This window comes from Buceros rhinoceros, unplaced genomic scaffold (assembly GCF_000710305.1).
Source record: "Buceros rhinoceros silvestris isolate BGI_N320 unplaced genomic scaffold, ASM71030v1 scaffold3522, whole genome shotgun sequence".
NCBI lineage: Eukaryota > Metazoa > Chordata > Aves > Bucerotiformes > Bucerotidae > Buceros > Buceros rhinoceros.
In genome coordinates this window covers 83,185-99,950 of record NW_010397038.1, presented here as the reverse complement: position 1 = coordinate 99,950, position 16,766 = coordinate 83,185, and the positions used below count along the sequence as shown (strand labels likewise).

Here is a 16,766-nt window from a genome sequence, read left to right as displayed (position 1 = left end):
AGGAATCGTGAGCAGATGTCTAGAGAAGAGTAGAAGAACAGGACAAGACTATATAATATAACAATTTCCCCTTCTAGTCTCAATAGCCTTCAAGTATTTTTATTCCAGGAATCTCCTGAATCAGACAGGGCTTTTGTGTAGTTAGTGAAGTTCAGTGGATTTCTCTTCCAGTAAGCTGTTTAACCTCCCCTTGAAGCTGCTTTAAATCTTAACGTGTGACTTCCTTTCTGAAGAGGAGCATCTTACATGTGCGTGTGTGTATTATGGTCTGTGTTTTCATTGCTTTTAAGCATTGTTAATTTTATTACCCTCTGAGATGTCACAGATAAGCTTTGGTGGCCTTGTTGCAAATGTGCTGCCCTTCCCTGTCCCTCTAGACCTTTATGGGTGCTACTGTCCCCCTGACAGACAGGTCACATCCTATCATCCTAGCTTAAACCACTGAGGAAGCAAGTCTGAGCCACAATGTTAGACTTTGTACCAGAGAGGCAAAGGAGTGGTATGTGTTGCCCTGCTGCCAGCTCTGCTGCAAACGTGCTCTAGCAAGGACCTTGGTGGTCACTCATGTCTTGAACTGCAACAGCTCTGTGCTGAGTAAACAAGGGTGATGCATAAAAATAAAGGTGTTACCCATGGAGGTACAGGTGGGTGTTTACCTGAACAAGTTGTTCTGGTTTACAGAAACATTCTGAACTATTTCAAGGGTTTTTCTGAAGATCTTCAAGCCAGCTTCTATCTTGAATGAGACAAACTCAGAGAGATTAGAACATTGTTAAAGACACAAGGAGGTATATGCTTAAAATGACACCATTGTAAGAATCAGGAATTTGACTGCAATTTGCCAAAAAACAGAACATCCTGAAGAAATTAAATAATTCTATGAATATATATCTATATTCATAGAGTATGGGGCCAGACTCTCCTCAGCGGTGCCCAACGACAGGACAAGGGGCAACACGGGAAGTTCCACCTGAACATGGGGAAAATCTTTGCTGTGAGGGTGAGGGAGCCCTGCCTCACGCTGCCCATAAAGGTTATAGAGTCTCCTTCTCTGAGAGATTCCAAACCTGCCTGGATGCCATCCTGGGCGACCTGCTGTGGCTGACCCTGCTCTAGCTGGCGATTGGACTGGGTGATCCTCAGAGGCCCCTTCCAACCCCACCAGTCAGGGATTCTGTGATACAGTATAGTGGTAGGGCTGTCTTTTACAGAACATCAACAGTGTTTACACGTCTACCCCAACATCAGGAAAAGAAAACAGTGAATCAAATCTCTATCAAATTCTAAACAAGTCCAAAAACAATCGGTTGCTGGGAAAAGCAATAGAGTAGTTCTGAGCTAAGCACAATAGCTTTCAGATTTTTTTCCCATTTCCAAAATGCTCAGAATACACAGGGCAAAGACTCTAAAGCAGACACTGGAAATTTAGCAAAAACCTGTATGATGAAGTAACGCCACATTGATGAGCAAGTGTTGTGAAGCCCAGAAAAGGAAGTGTGAAAATTTCACCTTCATCTCTGTTTTCATCCCAGCGTGTAGACTTGTAGATGCTGATTCCCGTCATTAATGACTCATACATGATTTCCTCCCCGTATTGTGTGTGCAGCCCTGAAATCACGCTTTGTCACCTCTCCAAGTCCCTCCCAGTTTAGCCCAAACCCCTTTTTTCTGTGCTCAGCACTGCAGCAGCAGCACTCTGCAGCTTGAGAAAAGCGATTGTATTTTTACATTGCCTCAGGCATCATCATCAGAATTGCCAGGGTGCCTGTGGGGACGGTTTGTGATATTTTGTGTGCATGTGTGTGTGTTTCTCTAAAGCAGAAAAGAGCACAGTTTGCTTTTTAGGTGCCGGCTTGACCTTGTGGTGGCAGCTGTTCGAAAAGCAAGTATCTCTTTGTGAGTTGTAAATTGAACAACTTGTTACGGAGCTGCTGAAGGAGACTAAATTTGAAATGCCGAGATTATTATACAGCTTTTATCAAGAGGGTGCATCCATTAGTCACAGAGATAAAATGGGCTATAAACAGCTTTCAAATACACGTGTCTTCTTACTGACAACTGTCGAAAGTTGACGTAGCGGTGCGGAGAGCCAGATTGGACCTGCCTCTTGCATGGAGAGCAATACGCTGGTGAAGGTTTTCATCCCTGTTTTGTGGAAGCTGGAAAAGCGCTCTGTTCCCTGGGCAGGGATTTTGTATTAATTATTGGTAATCAGCTCTGTAGTTCTCCTGGGAACAGAAACTCAAGTTGGTGGCTCCTCCAAGACCTTGTCCTCTGGTAATTTCTCTGTGCCCTCTGGAATCTTGAACTTCTGGTTGTTTTGAACGAAAGGGACTTGATGTTCCCGTAGCGAACCGATGGCTGCAGGGAAGGGAGAGCTGTGAATTCACCCTCTAAGGCTTAGGAATGACACCCTGGACAACTTCTTTAACCAGCCCATCAGCAGATGAAAGCCCTTCCTCCTGCCTTTTCAATGCAGGAAAATGTTCTTCGATGTGAAAAACCCTGCTGCAGAGGCTGTGCATTTCCCTAGATGCCGTAAAACCTTGAAACATTCAGCCATAAAAATATTCCATGACTGTGTAGGTGGGGCAAAAAGACCCTTAATGTGCTAAATCTATACCCCATCAAAGCTTGTCCGTAAATTGAAGTCAAGGAAGTGGTGATGGTGGGATGTAATATATGCGTTTTCAGGCTCTTTCACAGCTTTCTGTGTAATGCCTTGATGCATAATGTTACTGCTGCTGCACTGCAATTGACATTAGTAGATGGTTTTAGCCCACAACCACAGCGGGGGTCATGAGGCAGCAGTTGCACAGTGAGCTGGACGAGGTGTTTCCACTCTCCCATAAGGTACAACTTTTTTGGTGATGTGTTCTGCCAAAAGAATGAAATGTTTGCTCTGGACTTGCTTGTGGTATTGTACTCAGATCTCTCTCAGTTACAGAGTAAACTTATTTTTCCTTTCCTTCATCTACAATTCATAGAGATTTTAAATTGTTTTTGAAAGGGCAGAAGTATTTAAAGAAGGAGAAACACTCCCCTGCCCCCTTCTAGCTTCCAGAGCTGTTTGAAATTACCACGTCTTCAGCCATTCCTCTAGAGCACTGAACACTGAGCACACAACAGTTCACCATGGCTGGTGCTTTCGGCAGGGACCTGTGACCTGTTTTCTTTCCCCTCTGGTAGACAACTAAAGGATGGAGCAGAGCTGATTTTGATGGCAAGGTAGTTGGGGTCACTCATTTATCCTCATGTGCCGGTGCAAGACCGCCCTCTCCTGTCAGGAGTTTTGCATGGGCTCAGTCTGTTTTGTGTCCCCCAGGAGTATATTCATTCTCTCTGCTGAGCCCGGAGAAGGCAGTAAATAAATGTATTTAATGATCAGAAGTGTCCCTCCCAATCTGTATGCATAATGTTCTGCTAATTCATGCAATAGCTTCTTTCTGTACCTTATGTAATATTTGGATTAAAGGAATTCTATTAAAAAGTGTAAACATGAACCCTGTTGATTGATTTTTCTCATTCTCTCTCCCTTAGCTATGACTGTCCGGAATGGAGGAAACGTGCTGGTTCCCTGTTACCCTTCTGGAGTAATATACGATCTGCTGGAGTGCCTGTACCAGTATATCGACTCTGCTGGACTCTCCAATGTCCCTTTTTATTTCATCTCACCTGTGGCCAACAGCTCCCTTGAGTTCTCACAGATCTTTGCAGAATGGTAGGTGTGACAGGGCTGCTTCCTCAGCCTCAATCACCCACTCAGCTATGGGAGATAAATGCAGGTTATCTCTGCTTGACATATTCTAATATATACTGGATTGGAATTGTGAACACGTTTCTTGAGTCACCAGGCTGTGCGTGTGTGTGTAAGGAGATGTTCTATAATTAGGGAAGCATCGTTTCCTATAGAACATAGAAACTCAAATTGTCTGTCCTTTTTGGTACTTGCACCGATTAAATGATGTACTTGATTTGAGTGAATTTTAGCTGTGCCTGTCTGCAGCTCTTATCCAGTGCCCCCAAAACAATACTGTGGTCTCCCTGTATAAGTGAAATAGATTTTTCAGGCTTAATTTTGCTGAGCCAGCAGTGTATTCTCATGGCAAATAAAAGCCAACAGTACCCTGGGCTGCATGAGGCCGAGCATTGCCAGCAAGTTAGGAAAGGGGGATCCTTCTCTACTCAGCACAGGTGAGGCTATGTGGAGAGTGCTGTATCCAGTTCTGGGCTCCCCAGTACAAGAAGGACATGGGCTTACTGGAGCGAGGCCAGCACAGGGCCACAAAGATTAAGAAAGTCTGAGAGAGCTGGAACTCTTCAGCCTGCAGCACAGAAGGCTCGGCGGGATCTTAGCAATGTGTAGAAGTACCTGATGATGGGAAGAACTGAGGATGAGGGAGCCAGACTCTTCTCAGTAGGGCGCACTGACAACAGGAGTTAAATTAAAACACACAACATTCCATCTGAACAAAAGAAACACGCTTTTTTACTGTGAAGGTGGTCAGACACTGGAACAGGTTGTGCAGAGAGGTTGTGGAGTCTCTATCTATGGAGACACCAGAACACAACTGGATGCAGTCCTGGACAACCTGCTCCAGCTGACAGTGCTTGAGCTCAGTGATCTCAAGGGGTCCCGTCCAGTCTCAACCATTCTGTGATTCTGAGCCATGGAAAGGAGAACCCAACCACTTGGAACTGTTCCTGAATTCTTACAAATGGGGACATGCTCTAGATTATTAAATAGAGTAAGTCAACTTTTCCTCCCTGTCTTCCTCTCCACGTTTTTAAGTCTGGAATTCAGGAAAGAGAAGAGAGGTCCTGGAAATATTGTGTGAATTAACCCCTCCGGAGAACTGTAAAGAAGATTGGAATCTGTTGAATTTCAGTTGTGTTATTTCAGCAAAAGTAGGAAAATCAAGCCTTGGTGTCCTGGCCAAACTTCATGTACTCACCAGGTTTTCAACTCATACGGTTTATAGTTAAACAATAGTTGGATGTGTACTTGGATGTGATTTCGTGTCAGTAAGGTGTGCCAGTTGGGTCATTCTGTCTGCTGTGTCTAGCTGACACAATTCAGACACCATCTTTTTGAATTCTCCTTTGCGGTAGGGGTTTATATTCAGAAGTCAAACCCACCATTAGCCAATCTCCAAACACATCGGTGTAAAGTGAATGTTTTACTTATGTGGAGGTGGAGGCAGAGGTTGAACTGGAGATTTGGCTAAATGGAGATTTGGGGTCAGAACTGGGGTCGAAATTCAGGGATTCCAGCCTTCCAGTTCTACTGTTCAGTCAGCTAAAAGAACTGTCCTGCTTTTAGTATCTCTTATTATCTCTTAGTATCTCTAATCTATCAAATTTATTGTGACTAAGGCTTATTGCTTTTTAATAAAGTGAAGAAAATTCAACATGGGTAATGTTTCCCAGAAAAAGCCACCAGGACAGTGTCACTACAGGCAATTGTAGCGTCCCACAGAGCTCTGACAAATACCTTTTTTTAACTTCTGCAATAGAATGAATCAGGAGTCAGGCTGGAGCTAGTCAAGAACTTGCAATATTTATGGTTTAAAAATAAATGATGTAAAATAGCGGGCGACAGTGAGCGTTACGTCACGGTGAGAGGCAGTTTACCAACACTGTGGCTGCAATAATAAAATGTGTAGGGGAATTAGATTATAATGAAGAAAAGGACCATGTCACTGCCGAGAAGGGGAATGAGGCAATTGGAATTTTTCTGTTAATGGGTAAACTTGGCTTTGTGAAAACTGTTGAGGTCTGGACTATGAAATGATGGGGATGTTGAGTTACAAATTTGTCTTCCACAGCAAAGGAGTTATGTAACATAGTGTGATAAAAGTTATTTTCTTTAAGTGATCTGGCTATGACTGAGTTGTCCCTTCCCATAGGTGTTGCTTCTCTAACAGAAAAACAGGAAGTAACAAAACAGAACAGTGATTTTGCACCTGATTGCCCAGATAAGAAGCAGCTTTCCCAGAGAAAGCTCAGCAGTAGATGGCAGCAGATACCACAGGATGCTGTGCACCTCTAACGCAGCTTATTTCCCTTTGCTTTTAAAGGTTGTGTCATAACAAACAGACAAAGGTGTATCTTCCAGAACCTCCTTTTCCCCACGCTGAGGTAAGTAAACTGTGGTCTTGTGCTGTTTGCTAAGACCACAGAGCGAGTGGGTTGGTGGAACACAGCCCCGTGTGGCTGTTGTTTTTCTGCTGAATGCTTCTACAGCTATTTCATAGTTCTGTGTCATTATTCATACAAGTGGGTTTTTTTTCCTTTGCTTTCTGTGATTAATTTGAGAGTGTGGGGGAGGATTAAATGATGGTGTTCCCTCAACTCAAAAATTACCATGGTGTTTATTTCAGCATAGAACTTGCATACGCTCGCCTGTCCAACCCCTTCCCCCGCAGAAGGTTATCTGGCATACACATGGTCGAGTGTTTGCTCTTATCAGGCTGCAACCACAAATACTCCCTTTGTCCAAGCAGTTTATTTCACAGTCTATAAAACTAACAGCTTGTTATCAGAGACAGCTTAGTCATCCCAGCTCCTGCCTCTCTGGCTGAAACAGGCACCATGTTGTCTGCTGCAGGAGAAATGGTATCTCGAAAAGAGAGGTTTGATATAAAAAAGTTAAAGTTGCAGCCCTGAGTGTTGTAATTGGCAATTTTAGATGAAATTACTTGAGCTGGGATCTTAGTGAAGCGCAGAGGAATAAGGCTCCTGTCTTTGAGGAGGGGATGTCCCTGCAACATATGTTGAGGTGATCTTCCCTGCCACAAATTCAAAAGGAAGTTTCGGGCCAACCAGACATTGAATAAATGTGGTTTAACTCATGAGTTATCTCACAGAGTTGTTCAAGAAAAGAAATCTCTTTACTCTCTCCACTGGGAGCAAGTAGATTTCCCACTAAAGTAAATGAGAGGCAGACAGGGAAAGGAAGAAGAGAGACAGAGAAATTATTTTGGCTAAATCTTCCTTGTGTGAGACAGTGAGCTGTTTGGGTCATGCTGGCTCAGAAAACTGGCTCTTTTAGTTCCTGTGGTCAAAACTGTTCCGTGAGATGGGCAGAGTGGCCACTGAAGGATTAAGAGTTCAGAGATTAAATGCTTCTTCAGGTTTTTTTCCTCTGGGATATCTTATCCAGGGACTTGTTCCGGAAATTGCCGTTGCCCGTCATATCTATCGTCTGTAGGTGCTTCAGAGACGTTGTTGGAAGTAGGATCTGACCAGAAGCCCTCACTGTTTCCAGATGCTTGAATACATTTCAAGTGGGATGTGCAGAATTATGTATAATCTATTACCAAGAATAATGCAGGCTGCAGGGCAAGCCCCCTTGTCACCACTCTTTTTGTAACCATAAAATTCGTTCACGCCAATAAATGAATTCCAAAGCCTGATCTCTGACAACAACACTGTAGCCATGCTGCTGGCTCTGCTTTCTAATTTCCCCTGCTTTCTGGGGTGTCCTTGTTGATCCACAGTGTCATTGGTTTCACTGACAGCCTATAACCTACCAAAGGCATTGCTTCGAAATTTTAGTTCACAATATGTGCCAGAACTGGCAGGTTTAAGCAAAAGCCCTTCCAAAACTGAGAAGCCAAACACGCAGCTGTCGAAGACTGGATTAATTAACCCATCTTATATGAAGGGCCTTTGTGTTGAGAGTGATAACTCTGTCCTCTAATTTTTAGGATGTTTTCTATTCTCCAGAGGCCTGTTGATAACGAGATTTTGCCAAATTGTTGTTTAGCTGTTGAGACATTCCTCTGTGTTTCCTGTGTAGATCAAGGTAATTATCTAGGAAAGGGCTCACAGCAGCGGATAACAGATCTGCTGCCTTACAACAAAATGCAGTGCAGAGGGAGTGTCGTGCCTGTTACAGGTACAGGCTTTGGTTGACAAGGCCAAATCGTACTGGTTATGACCCATAAAGCTGGGGACATTTTATCATGAGATGCACAAACAGCTTGGTCTAGACCATGGGTAGCACTGGTAGGAAGCCATCCTTAGCCTTCTTAAATTTTTCACCAAGAGTTGCCTTAAATGTGCCAGATGACACAATACACTATCTGTGCTCATCCTTATGGCTCCCAGACTAAGAAATGGTTGTAGCCCTTGGGCGTCTGAAGGAAGTACTGCACATTTCACAGCAAGCGTCTGACACAGCTAAGATTTGGAGCGAAGGGAGTATTTCCTTACAGCTGCTGTATAAACACTGGGAACTGGAGTAAACATGGGGAAGGGGAGTAACCTGCACGACCCCCACCCCGTGGTGTATTAGAGGGGTCTCTTCGCTGCTAATTCCTGATATATACCATCTGTTTTGCAAAACCAGTTGGTGTGGTGGGAAGCAGCGGCCCTAGGCGTATAGCTGCACCTTTTCAAAAGCCTGGCTTAATAGCAAACCCAAAACAAAGTAATACCCAGGCAAAGGAAGACTGAGGCTGCTGTTTCAATTAGTGCTTTTCCTAAGATCATAAATCACTGAAGTTTAGACATGCATGAGAATGCCAGACCAGATTGCTCTGTGCTATTCTGGTTTGGTTTAGTTTGGTTTTAAACAATCAAAGCATATGGATTGTAGACTTGATGTAGAGATTGATATAGAAGACTAACAGGTAAGGCCCGTGTTCACCCACACAGCACCAAGATGCCCACATCAGGTACACAGTGCTCAGCCTGATGCCTTGTTCTTGTCCTCTGAGGGACAACTACTGTCATCCTTGTACTCCTGTAATTCCCAGCTGCCTTGGGCTGCATTCCAGTGATAGTGGTACCTACAGCTGGGTATGGTTTAGTGCTCTCCTCCTGCTTCTAGGGCATGGGAGAGGAGCTGGGTTCCTTTTTCTTCTATGAAATACAGAGTTGGAGCAAACGGTATAAACAGAAAAGGGGCAAAATCTTGCAGCTGACACTGTACACGTAACTCCCGTAATGTGAAACATTTATAGAACATCTTTTCAGTATGGTCTTTAACAAATGTATTATTTATTCCCTGGCAGAAACCCTGTTCTTCCTGTGCAAAGAGGATCCACAGTAGGTTGCTATGATATTTTGGTGTAATTTTACCAAGCAAAAGGCACTTAATACAGACCTGGCCTGAATAACCTGTCCATGTACCACCAGTCTAGGAGGGAGCAAGGACTTGGGCTCAAGGCTTCCAGTTGCTAAGTCAGAGCCTTAGCAGCCATCCTTTTTGTCTTATTTTGTCTCTTTCTAAATCTGTCTCTCCACAACCTCACAATCAGGAGCTCTGTGTAGTAGCACTTAAGGGAATTTTTAATGAGCACCAGAACCCGACATTGACTGATCATTTCTATTGGATGGGTTGTTAGTGGAGAATTACTTTACTTTTTTCAAAGTAATGGTAGGCTTGTGTGGTGCAACCTGTACGGAAATTGCCTATCATGAAAAGATGCGCTTAACTGCTCAGTTGTTGGAAGAAAACAGGGAATTACTCAGACATGCCTCTTGGTTATTAGCGAGCACTAACAACGTGCCTAGCATGATACATCAGAAAGGGACAGGCCAGGAAATAAGCTTCTAATTATCCACAGAACAAGTCCAGCCCAACATGCTGTTTGGTCCTGAAATTCAATGTTCCTCTTAGTTGTATAAACAGCAACATTTAAAAACAAACAAGGCAAAAAATCCCCTGACATTGCTGCAGTCTCTTGCAGCAGTGAGTTCCAGCGGTGCCTGATACGTGGTATAAAATAGAGTTTGCTTCCCTTAATCAGTTATGATTGCATTTTCATTTCGTTTAACTTAACTATCTCTTTAATACTGTTACAAGAGGATAAATAAAAGGATCTTCATCTTCTCTACAATCATTTTTATTTCTTCTCGCTCTTCTCTATACTAAGTTGTTTGAAGCTTTTTCATTCTCTTTGCATGGAAATTTTCCAGGCTTATGATTTACCATAACTTTTTTGAACTCGGTCCTTGTTCTTCTGTGGTGAAGAAAACCAGACATGCTGTTGAACTCTGCAGAGAACCCCAACCACTTCTATCCCTTCCTTGTTACTCTGCTTTAATGTAGTAGTAGATGTACCCTCCAGGACTCCCGTTCTTGGCAGGCCCCGGCTGCCCCATGCCCGGGTCTGTGATGTCTGGAGGTAGAGCAGCGACTCTTTCACGGGCACCCCCTTGCCATGGGGAAGGAGCCTGCGTGCCCTTGTGAGGTTGAGAGCTGTGCTGGTGGTGGCATGTGCCTCCGGTAGGGTCTCCCAAGCCTGACAGGTCTCAGCTGAAGGGTCACACAAAGTGTGTCCACAGGCAGGATGGGCTCAATAGCCTTCGGGCAGCCATCCTAGGAGAAGGACAACTCTGACTCCAAACCCAGGCGGATGGAGCTCGTTTAGCCTTGTAAGGCATCCATCTAAGAGAAGGATACTCTAACCAAACCTATGACCCGAGGACTTCGCTGTCACCGTCCAAGCTCCCTAGGCCCTGGCAGATGAACCTCAGGTGTAAAGGGTGGAGCCAGTTCTGTGCACACTGGTGCCTCACCTAAAAAATCCACCGTGCAGCCCTGAAGGGTGCACTCATCGCTTGCAGTGAGCGTGGGAAAGGCCCTTCCCAGATCTTTGTTCGGGAAGCCAAACCATGATGATGAGTACTAGATGTTTATCATATCTCCTCCCACACAATCACTGCGTACAATTTTTTGGGGTGGCAATTTGTTTCGTAACACCCAGTCCAAGCAAAAGGGAATATACTTTCCCTTTGTTTTAAGCAAGGAATGTGGGCTAAAGTGCTTCAGGCTTGTAGGGGTAGATTTGGACATCAATTCCAACTGAAGATAATGTTAATGGAGCATCCAGATTCTTGCACACTCATTTGATATCTCATCTGCAGCCTTTTAGTGGTGTGCAGGCTAAAAGAGCTTCTTTTTAAAGGCATTTCTCTGTGATCGCTGGGGTAAGAATTGCGGTGATTCTGTTGGAAGGAGTTAGGATCTGGAGCAGGACCGCCCTACGTTCCAGCCCGTGATTTGTCAGGAGGAAAACTGGGGAAATGGAGTGGAGAAACAGGCAGTTAGGGAAGGCAGGGATTGCTCTGTGAGTGGCTCTCCCCTACACTTAAACAGGAACCGTGGATCGTACACGCCACATCATCCCTTTTGTGGAGGTAGAGACTTGAGAAATGAGTAGTGAATTGTTCTAGCAAGGCAGAATGAGAAGCCTTCACTCTTTTTCTGCTCCATCTTTACATAGATGGTTTCAGGCTGTAAGATAAGTGAATCCAGGCTTCTCTAAATGACTACAACAAAAAATTTGAGAGATAATTTATATTGATCAGGATTTGCTGGTGGAGGAAGAATTTGGATTTACTGTCTTTTCTTCTAAGGATTCTGTTAGCAACATCTAAGAGAAATAGTGACAAAAAACCTCTTTTTCTGACTCAAAAGATAGCCAGGGAGGGAGTAATATTGGTTCTGGGGTCTTAAGTGCTAGCATTTGTCTTCTTTGTCTTTGATTCCCTCTTCCATATACTGGTTCCTGTGTAACACCTTCAAAGCCATAAAATCCTGCAAGCAGGTGATTGCATAGTATTATGTTGGGTCTTACAGTATTATCTAGAATTAGGCCCCTGTTAGTGTTGGTCTTACGAAGGGGGTGCAGGAGGTGAAGTAATAAATGCGTCACTCATCCTCGGAAAAGAACAACATCTGTTCAAAATTCTGGATAGGGAACACACACAAACACACACAGTAAATAGCAGAGTATTTTGACTCACTTCACTAAAGGGTACACAAGGGCTCTGAAGATTTATCCTGGTGATAGCAGCAGTTGCTGACCCTGTAAATCAAGTCTGCCATGTTAAAGGGAAGCATAACCATTTGGGATTTAAAAAACCCACAGCTCTCCTCAGTCTCGGTTCAGTACTTCACCGTCCTCTGTCTCCTAAGCTTTCAGTCAATAATGGTTCTTTCTTTTTGTAGAAAGATGCTTCTGGTTTCCAGAAATCAGTCCTGTTTTGGAAATATGGGTTGGCTAAATGCCAGGCATTGCTTTTGGCCCAGGCTTGGACAGGTTGGGGATCTGAACAAGACACAGTAATGACTGGTGTGGTAACACAACCCATCTCATCTGCCGACAGAACAAACCTGTACAAATCATTACCAATTTAGTCCCTTTAATGATTTGTGAAGTTTTGTTGGACCTGTTTTGCAAGTTCAGTGCCATATACTTTTGATCAGGTAATTAGAAAAGACTTTGTTCTGGACACTAAAATCTACCAGCTGCTTTATCACTGGAGCGAGTAGAATGCCTCTCAACTTGTTTTTGAGGCCTTTCACCCCTGCTACAATGGCCATGAGAATCAGAGATTGTGAGTGAAGGTATGGAGCTTCGGTAGACTTAGCAGAAAGGATCTTCTTTGATGAAACGGTGAAAGAAAAAAATCACCACATCTCAGGACGTGGTGCTGAGGATTCAGTGTGCCCCTTTGCCCTCTTGCCTTAGCACCCCAGTTAGAAGCAGTCACCCCGGTGTTGTGCTAAATGTTTTCTTGCTGAAATAATAATAAAAAAATAATTAACAAGAATAACACAGACAAAACCCAAGGTCCTGAAAACTGGATTCTAGATCCTGTACCTCTCTCCAGAGTAATAGGAAGGGATTTGAAGCTTCCGTGGTGCTGTGAAGAGAATACAGCTTTTATGTTTAGAAACAGTGAACATTTGTATAGATTCAGCACTGAAATAGGCTGTTGAGGATGCTTTTGCATGCGGAGCACTGCCATCACACCTTAGCAAGGATTCAAATGCCTCCTACAAACATATATAATCCTAAGGTCCCCAAGGAACAGGATGCTGGATGTTTCTGATTTTCAGAAGAGTGTTAAGTAAATGCTGCCTGTAGGGTTGTCTTTCACTAGCTGTCTGCTGCTCTCTGAGAAAGTTTTGCCCTGGAATGTCACATACCCCATTTAATATTTGAAGTAGAAATTGTCCCCTTCTTCCAGTTTAGGCCATTGAAGCTGCTTTTGCAACTTCACTTTTGAGGGTCAAGAAAAAAAAAAAAGAGAGAAGCTTCATGAGGCCATTTCCTGCGTGTTCTTTTAAATGCTGGTATTTTATGGGATCAGACTTGGTTTGCCCATTGTCTGCTAAACTGCAGGTTTTGTGACTGAAGCTAAGTTTAAATTCTAAATATTGCACTCCAGATGTGTAAGAAATCTTTACCAGTCTTCATTGCAAAAGTCTTTTCAAGATTCAGTCCCTGTTAACTGCCAGAGCAGTTATTGGAAGTTGTTTTCAAATTTCCCTCTTGACGATTAATAGGAATTTGGTATTACTAGTAAGCTCAGAAAAGTGTACTCCCATAGCTACTTCATCTGTGATCCAAGGATCCACGTGGAAATAATGGGCTGTGTCCACCTGCAGTTTCCATCTTACGTCAAACCCCGGAAGGAATGATCCCAATCCCATCCCATTCTGCTCCAGCCATCTAGCGATCGCATGGTGGTTGTAAACAGGACGTGTGGAAAGCCAAACACAAAATCACAGCAAAATATTTTCTGTTGGGAACTCAAAGGAGACCAAACTGGAGGAAACAAAGGAGAAAAGTGTAAATATCAGCACCTATATGCAGCCAACTTTCTGTCATTGAAAAGGTATTGAGGGCAAATTGTCTCTTCTAGCTCCAAAGCGCATCTTTAGGTGCTGACAGCTCGCAGTTGAGTAGGGGTGATGCTTCTGTTCAGCGATACTAAATCCAATTAAGGACCTAATTGTGTAATAACCTTACGTTCTGAAGTGCTTTGTTGTGTGTCAGTTGTGAAAAAGCTTTAAAGAAGCCTCAGAATTCTCAGCTGTTTATTCCCATGTAGGCACATGATCTTGAGTTAGATCTACCACGGGAAAAAGTAACGGATAAAAGAAAATCTGGAAAGATGAATTACAGCTTGGAGAGACCAGAAGAGTTGCTTATTGTAACGTTCTTCCTGCGTTCCTTTTTTGAGAATCAGCTGTTACAAGGAAGAGGAAGGTTTTCTGCTAGAAAGGCATGACACATGCATCATGTTCTGACACGTAGTGAAGAGCATGTTGGCTCATTAGTCGTGTCCTCTGTGGTTCGGCGGCACAGCAGTTCCCGTCTGAACCCTGCGTATGGGAATTCTGCGTTTTGAGCAATGTTGCAACGCCTGGCAGGAGACAGCAAACCAGGGAGAGATCTTGGGTGCTCAGTCCCACCTCCTTTTAAAACAGACTGACAAGGGGAGGACTGTTCCCTTCTTTCACAACTCTTTATTTCCACGTATGTTCTTAGCTCCTCAGTGTGGGATTTCATTGTGTTAAATTACATGCTTTTTAAGAAAACTGTGTTTACAGTTATTTAGAGGCTGGGGGTGGAAGCGTAACACCTGCCGAGAAAATACTTGCCAACTATTGCTTAGCAGACTAGTCTGTTAAATTGCCTTTTCAGCTGAACTCTTTTTGCCAATTAGAAAACAGTGACAGGAGAAACAAAGCAAAATTCTTCTCCAAAAAGCGCCTTGATAAATCAGCTTCCCCATCCTCAGTAAAGAAATCTGCTGCATATGCACACCTGATTACACTCTGTTTACCAGCGTGAGTGACAAGTACTTACTGCTCTTAGTTCATTGTTGCTACTAGTCTCAGTGATAGTTAAGGGCAGGCAAGTCAGTCTGTTCTTTTGTATGTTTTTTCTGAAGACTCGATGTTGTGTGAGCCCGTTGTACCAGAGAAACTCGTAGCAATACACTGCCGAAGGCAAAATTGCATGGTACGACTGTGATGCAAGAAAACCGGGTTAAACATCAGTGCCCAGAGCTCTTTGTAGACATGGCAAATAGGAAGAAAGTAGCTTATTGTGAATGTGGCTGCTGAGCGCTCAGTTCCCTCCAGGAAGCTCTAAGCAGGGAGCATTTGCAGTGTTTCCTCTCAGTTGCCGTACTGCTGGTACCGAAGAAGTGAGAGCACCTGGCCCCATACTCTTTAGGACAGTCATGACTAAATTGGTGGAAAATATGCAGGAAGAGACTCTGTAATGAGTTAGAAATAAACTGTAGAATATTTATAATCTCATATAAATAAACACACTGAGCACAGAGGCATGAAAAGTTTGTAATGTCTGGATTTTCATTTCAGCTCATTCAGACAAACAAACTGAAACATTATCCCAGCATCCATGGAGACTTCAGCAATGACTTCAAGCAGCCATGTGTTGTGTTCACCGGGCACCCCTCGCTGCGATTTGGGGATGTGGTTCATTTCATGGAGTTATGGGGAAAATCTAGCTTGAACACGGTTATATTCACAGGTAAGGAAATACAGTTATCATTATCAAATTAAAAATAGATTGTGCACTCTGGTTAAGTGTGGCCACATCCTGGGGACTTTACTCATTTGCTCTGGAGCAGAAGCTTCTCACTTCAGTAGGAGCTCATCTAAATTAAGATCCCAGGATTGACTGTAGGGACAAACGTAATCATGGTGGTATTTAATTCATTTTAGCCCTGCAGAGCCAACCTTTGTCATACAGAGTCCATTCCTGCCATTTCTAAGCAGCATCTTTGTTATGCACAGCAGTAAAATGCCTACAGGAAATTAACTTTTGGATTAAAAGCAGCTGGCTGCAAGTTGAACCCAGGCGAGGCCTAGCTGATGCTGGTCAGAGAGGAGAAATACTTCTCCGTATTCCACTGGAATCACAAACTTTTCCTCACCCCTTCTCCTGCCCTTTCCTCAAAACCTCAGGTCCTGCAGCCATTTCTCGGGATGTTTCTGTCAGCTCTGCTGTGTCAGAAGGGTGCACCCCATACAGACCCGGCAGGAGCGAGCTGTGCCGCTGTGGCCTTTTGGCTGAGCTTTTTTTCCCGGATGCCTTTTGGTTGACAGACACTGAAGGTACAGCTCTAGCTAATACCTTAGGAAGCTATTTCCTTACTCAGTGACTCAGGGGCACAACAGGTCTTCTAAGTTCCTCCACTTCTCCCAGTCTGCTTCTAGTGCTGACCCTACTTTTAACAGATTTAATGAATCGAGCCCTGTCCGCTTCAGAACAAGCTGTGGACTGGGATCCTGCAGCTGCGTCCTGGGACCATGTCAAGCATTAACAGCAGGACAAAGTATTTAAGAGAGAACATGAAGCTTTTGTGAAATCCCTCCTGGACTTTGATCTCCTGTAAAAATCATTCAAGGCCTTCTCTCAAAGTGACTTTCTGTCCAGGTGCCTCATCTTTATACCTAACATGTCGTCCAAACAGAACTCTACAGTGGGCACTCTTCAGATGTGAGAAAGGGAAGTAATCCTTTAGGCTATTGCTACTGATTTTAGGTGTAACGAGCTCTCGTATAGTTGTGAGATATGACCTGTATAACTCAACCAGGTAAAAAAGGTGTGGATTTTGGACTGGGACAAAGGAATTATAAAGGGGAAGGAGAACACTGAGTAACTGCTCCCACAGCAAGCTGTTAAGCTTATTTTCCTTCCCTTTTTTAGTGAATAGGACCTCTGGAAAGCACGTAACCTAAAGCAAGGAGGAGTGGGCAAGTGTTACTTCTTTCCTTCTCTGTTTTTTTTAATTGTAGACTTGAGGCTACTGATGAGCAAGTCCCTTTAACTTCTTCACAATATTGATACCAAAAAGTGTCACAGTATCATGATACTATTAAACCTATTTGGAAGGATTTAAAGAAGTGTGTAATTAGCCCTGCTGCAAGGGGAGGGAAGATCCAAGGGGGTTCCTGCTGCGCAGATAAGACATTTCAG

At 43.7% G+C, this 16,766-nt stretch overlaps 1 protein-coding gene across 2 annotated transcripts in view; it reads left to right on the top strand.

The window, feature by feature from the left end:
- INTS9 (integrator complex subunit 9) overlaps positions 1 to 16,766 on the top strand; it is a 65,182-nt gene that overhangs the window by 28,103 nt on the left and 20,313 nt on the right. For both annotated transcript variants that reach the window (XM_010146080.1, XM_010146081.1), the window contains 3 exons: positions 3,541 to 3,721; positions 6,081 to 6,141; positions 15,143 to 15,314. In XM_010146080.1, coding sequence (XP_010144382.1) covers positions 3,541 to 3,721; positions 6,081 to 6,141; positions 15,143 to 15,314 — 414 coding nt within the window. The remainder of the gene's footprint in view (positions 1 to 3,540; positions 3,722 to 6,080; positions 6,142 to 15,142; positions 15,315 to 16,766) is intronic.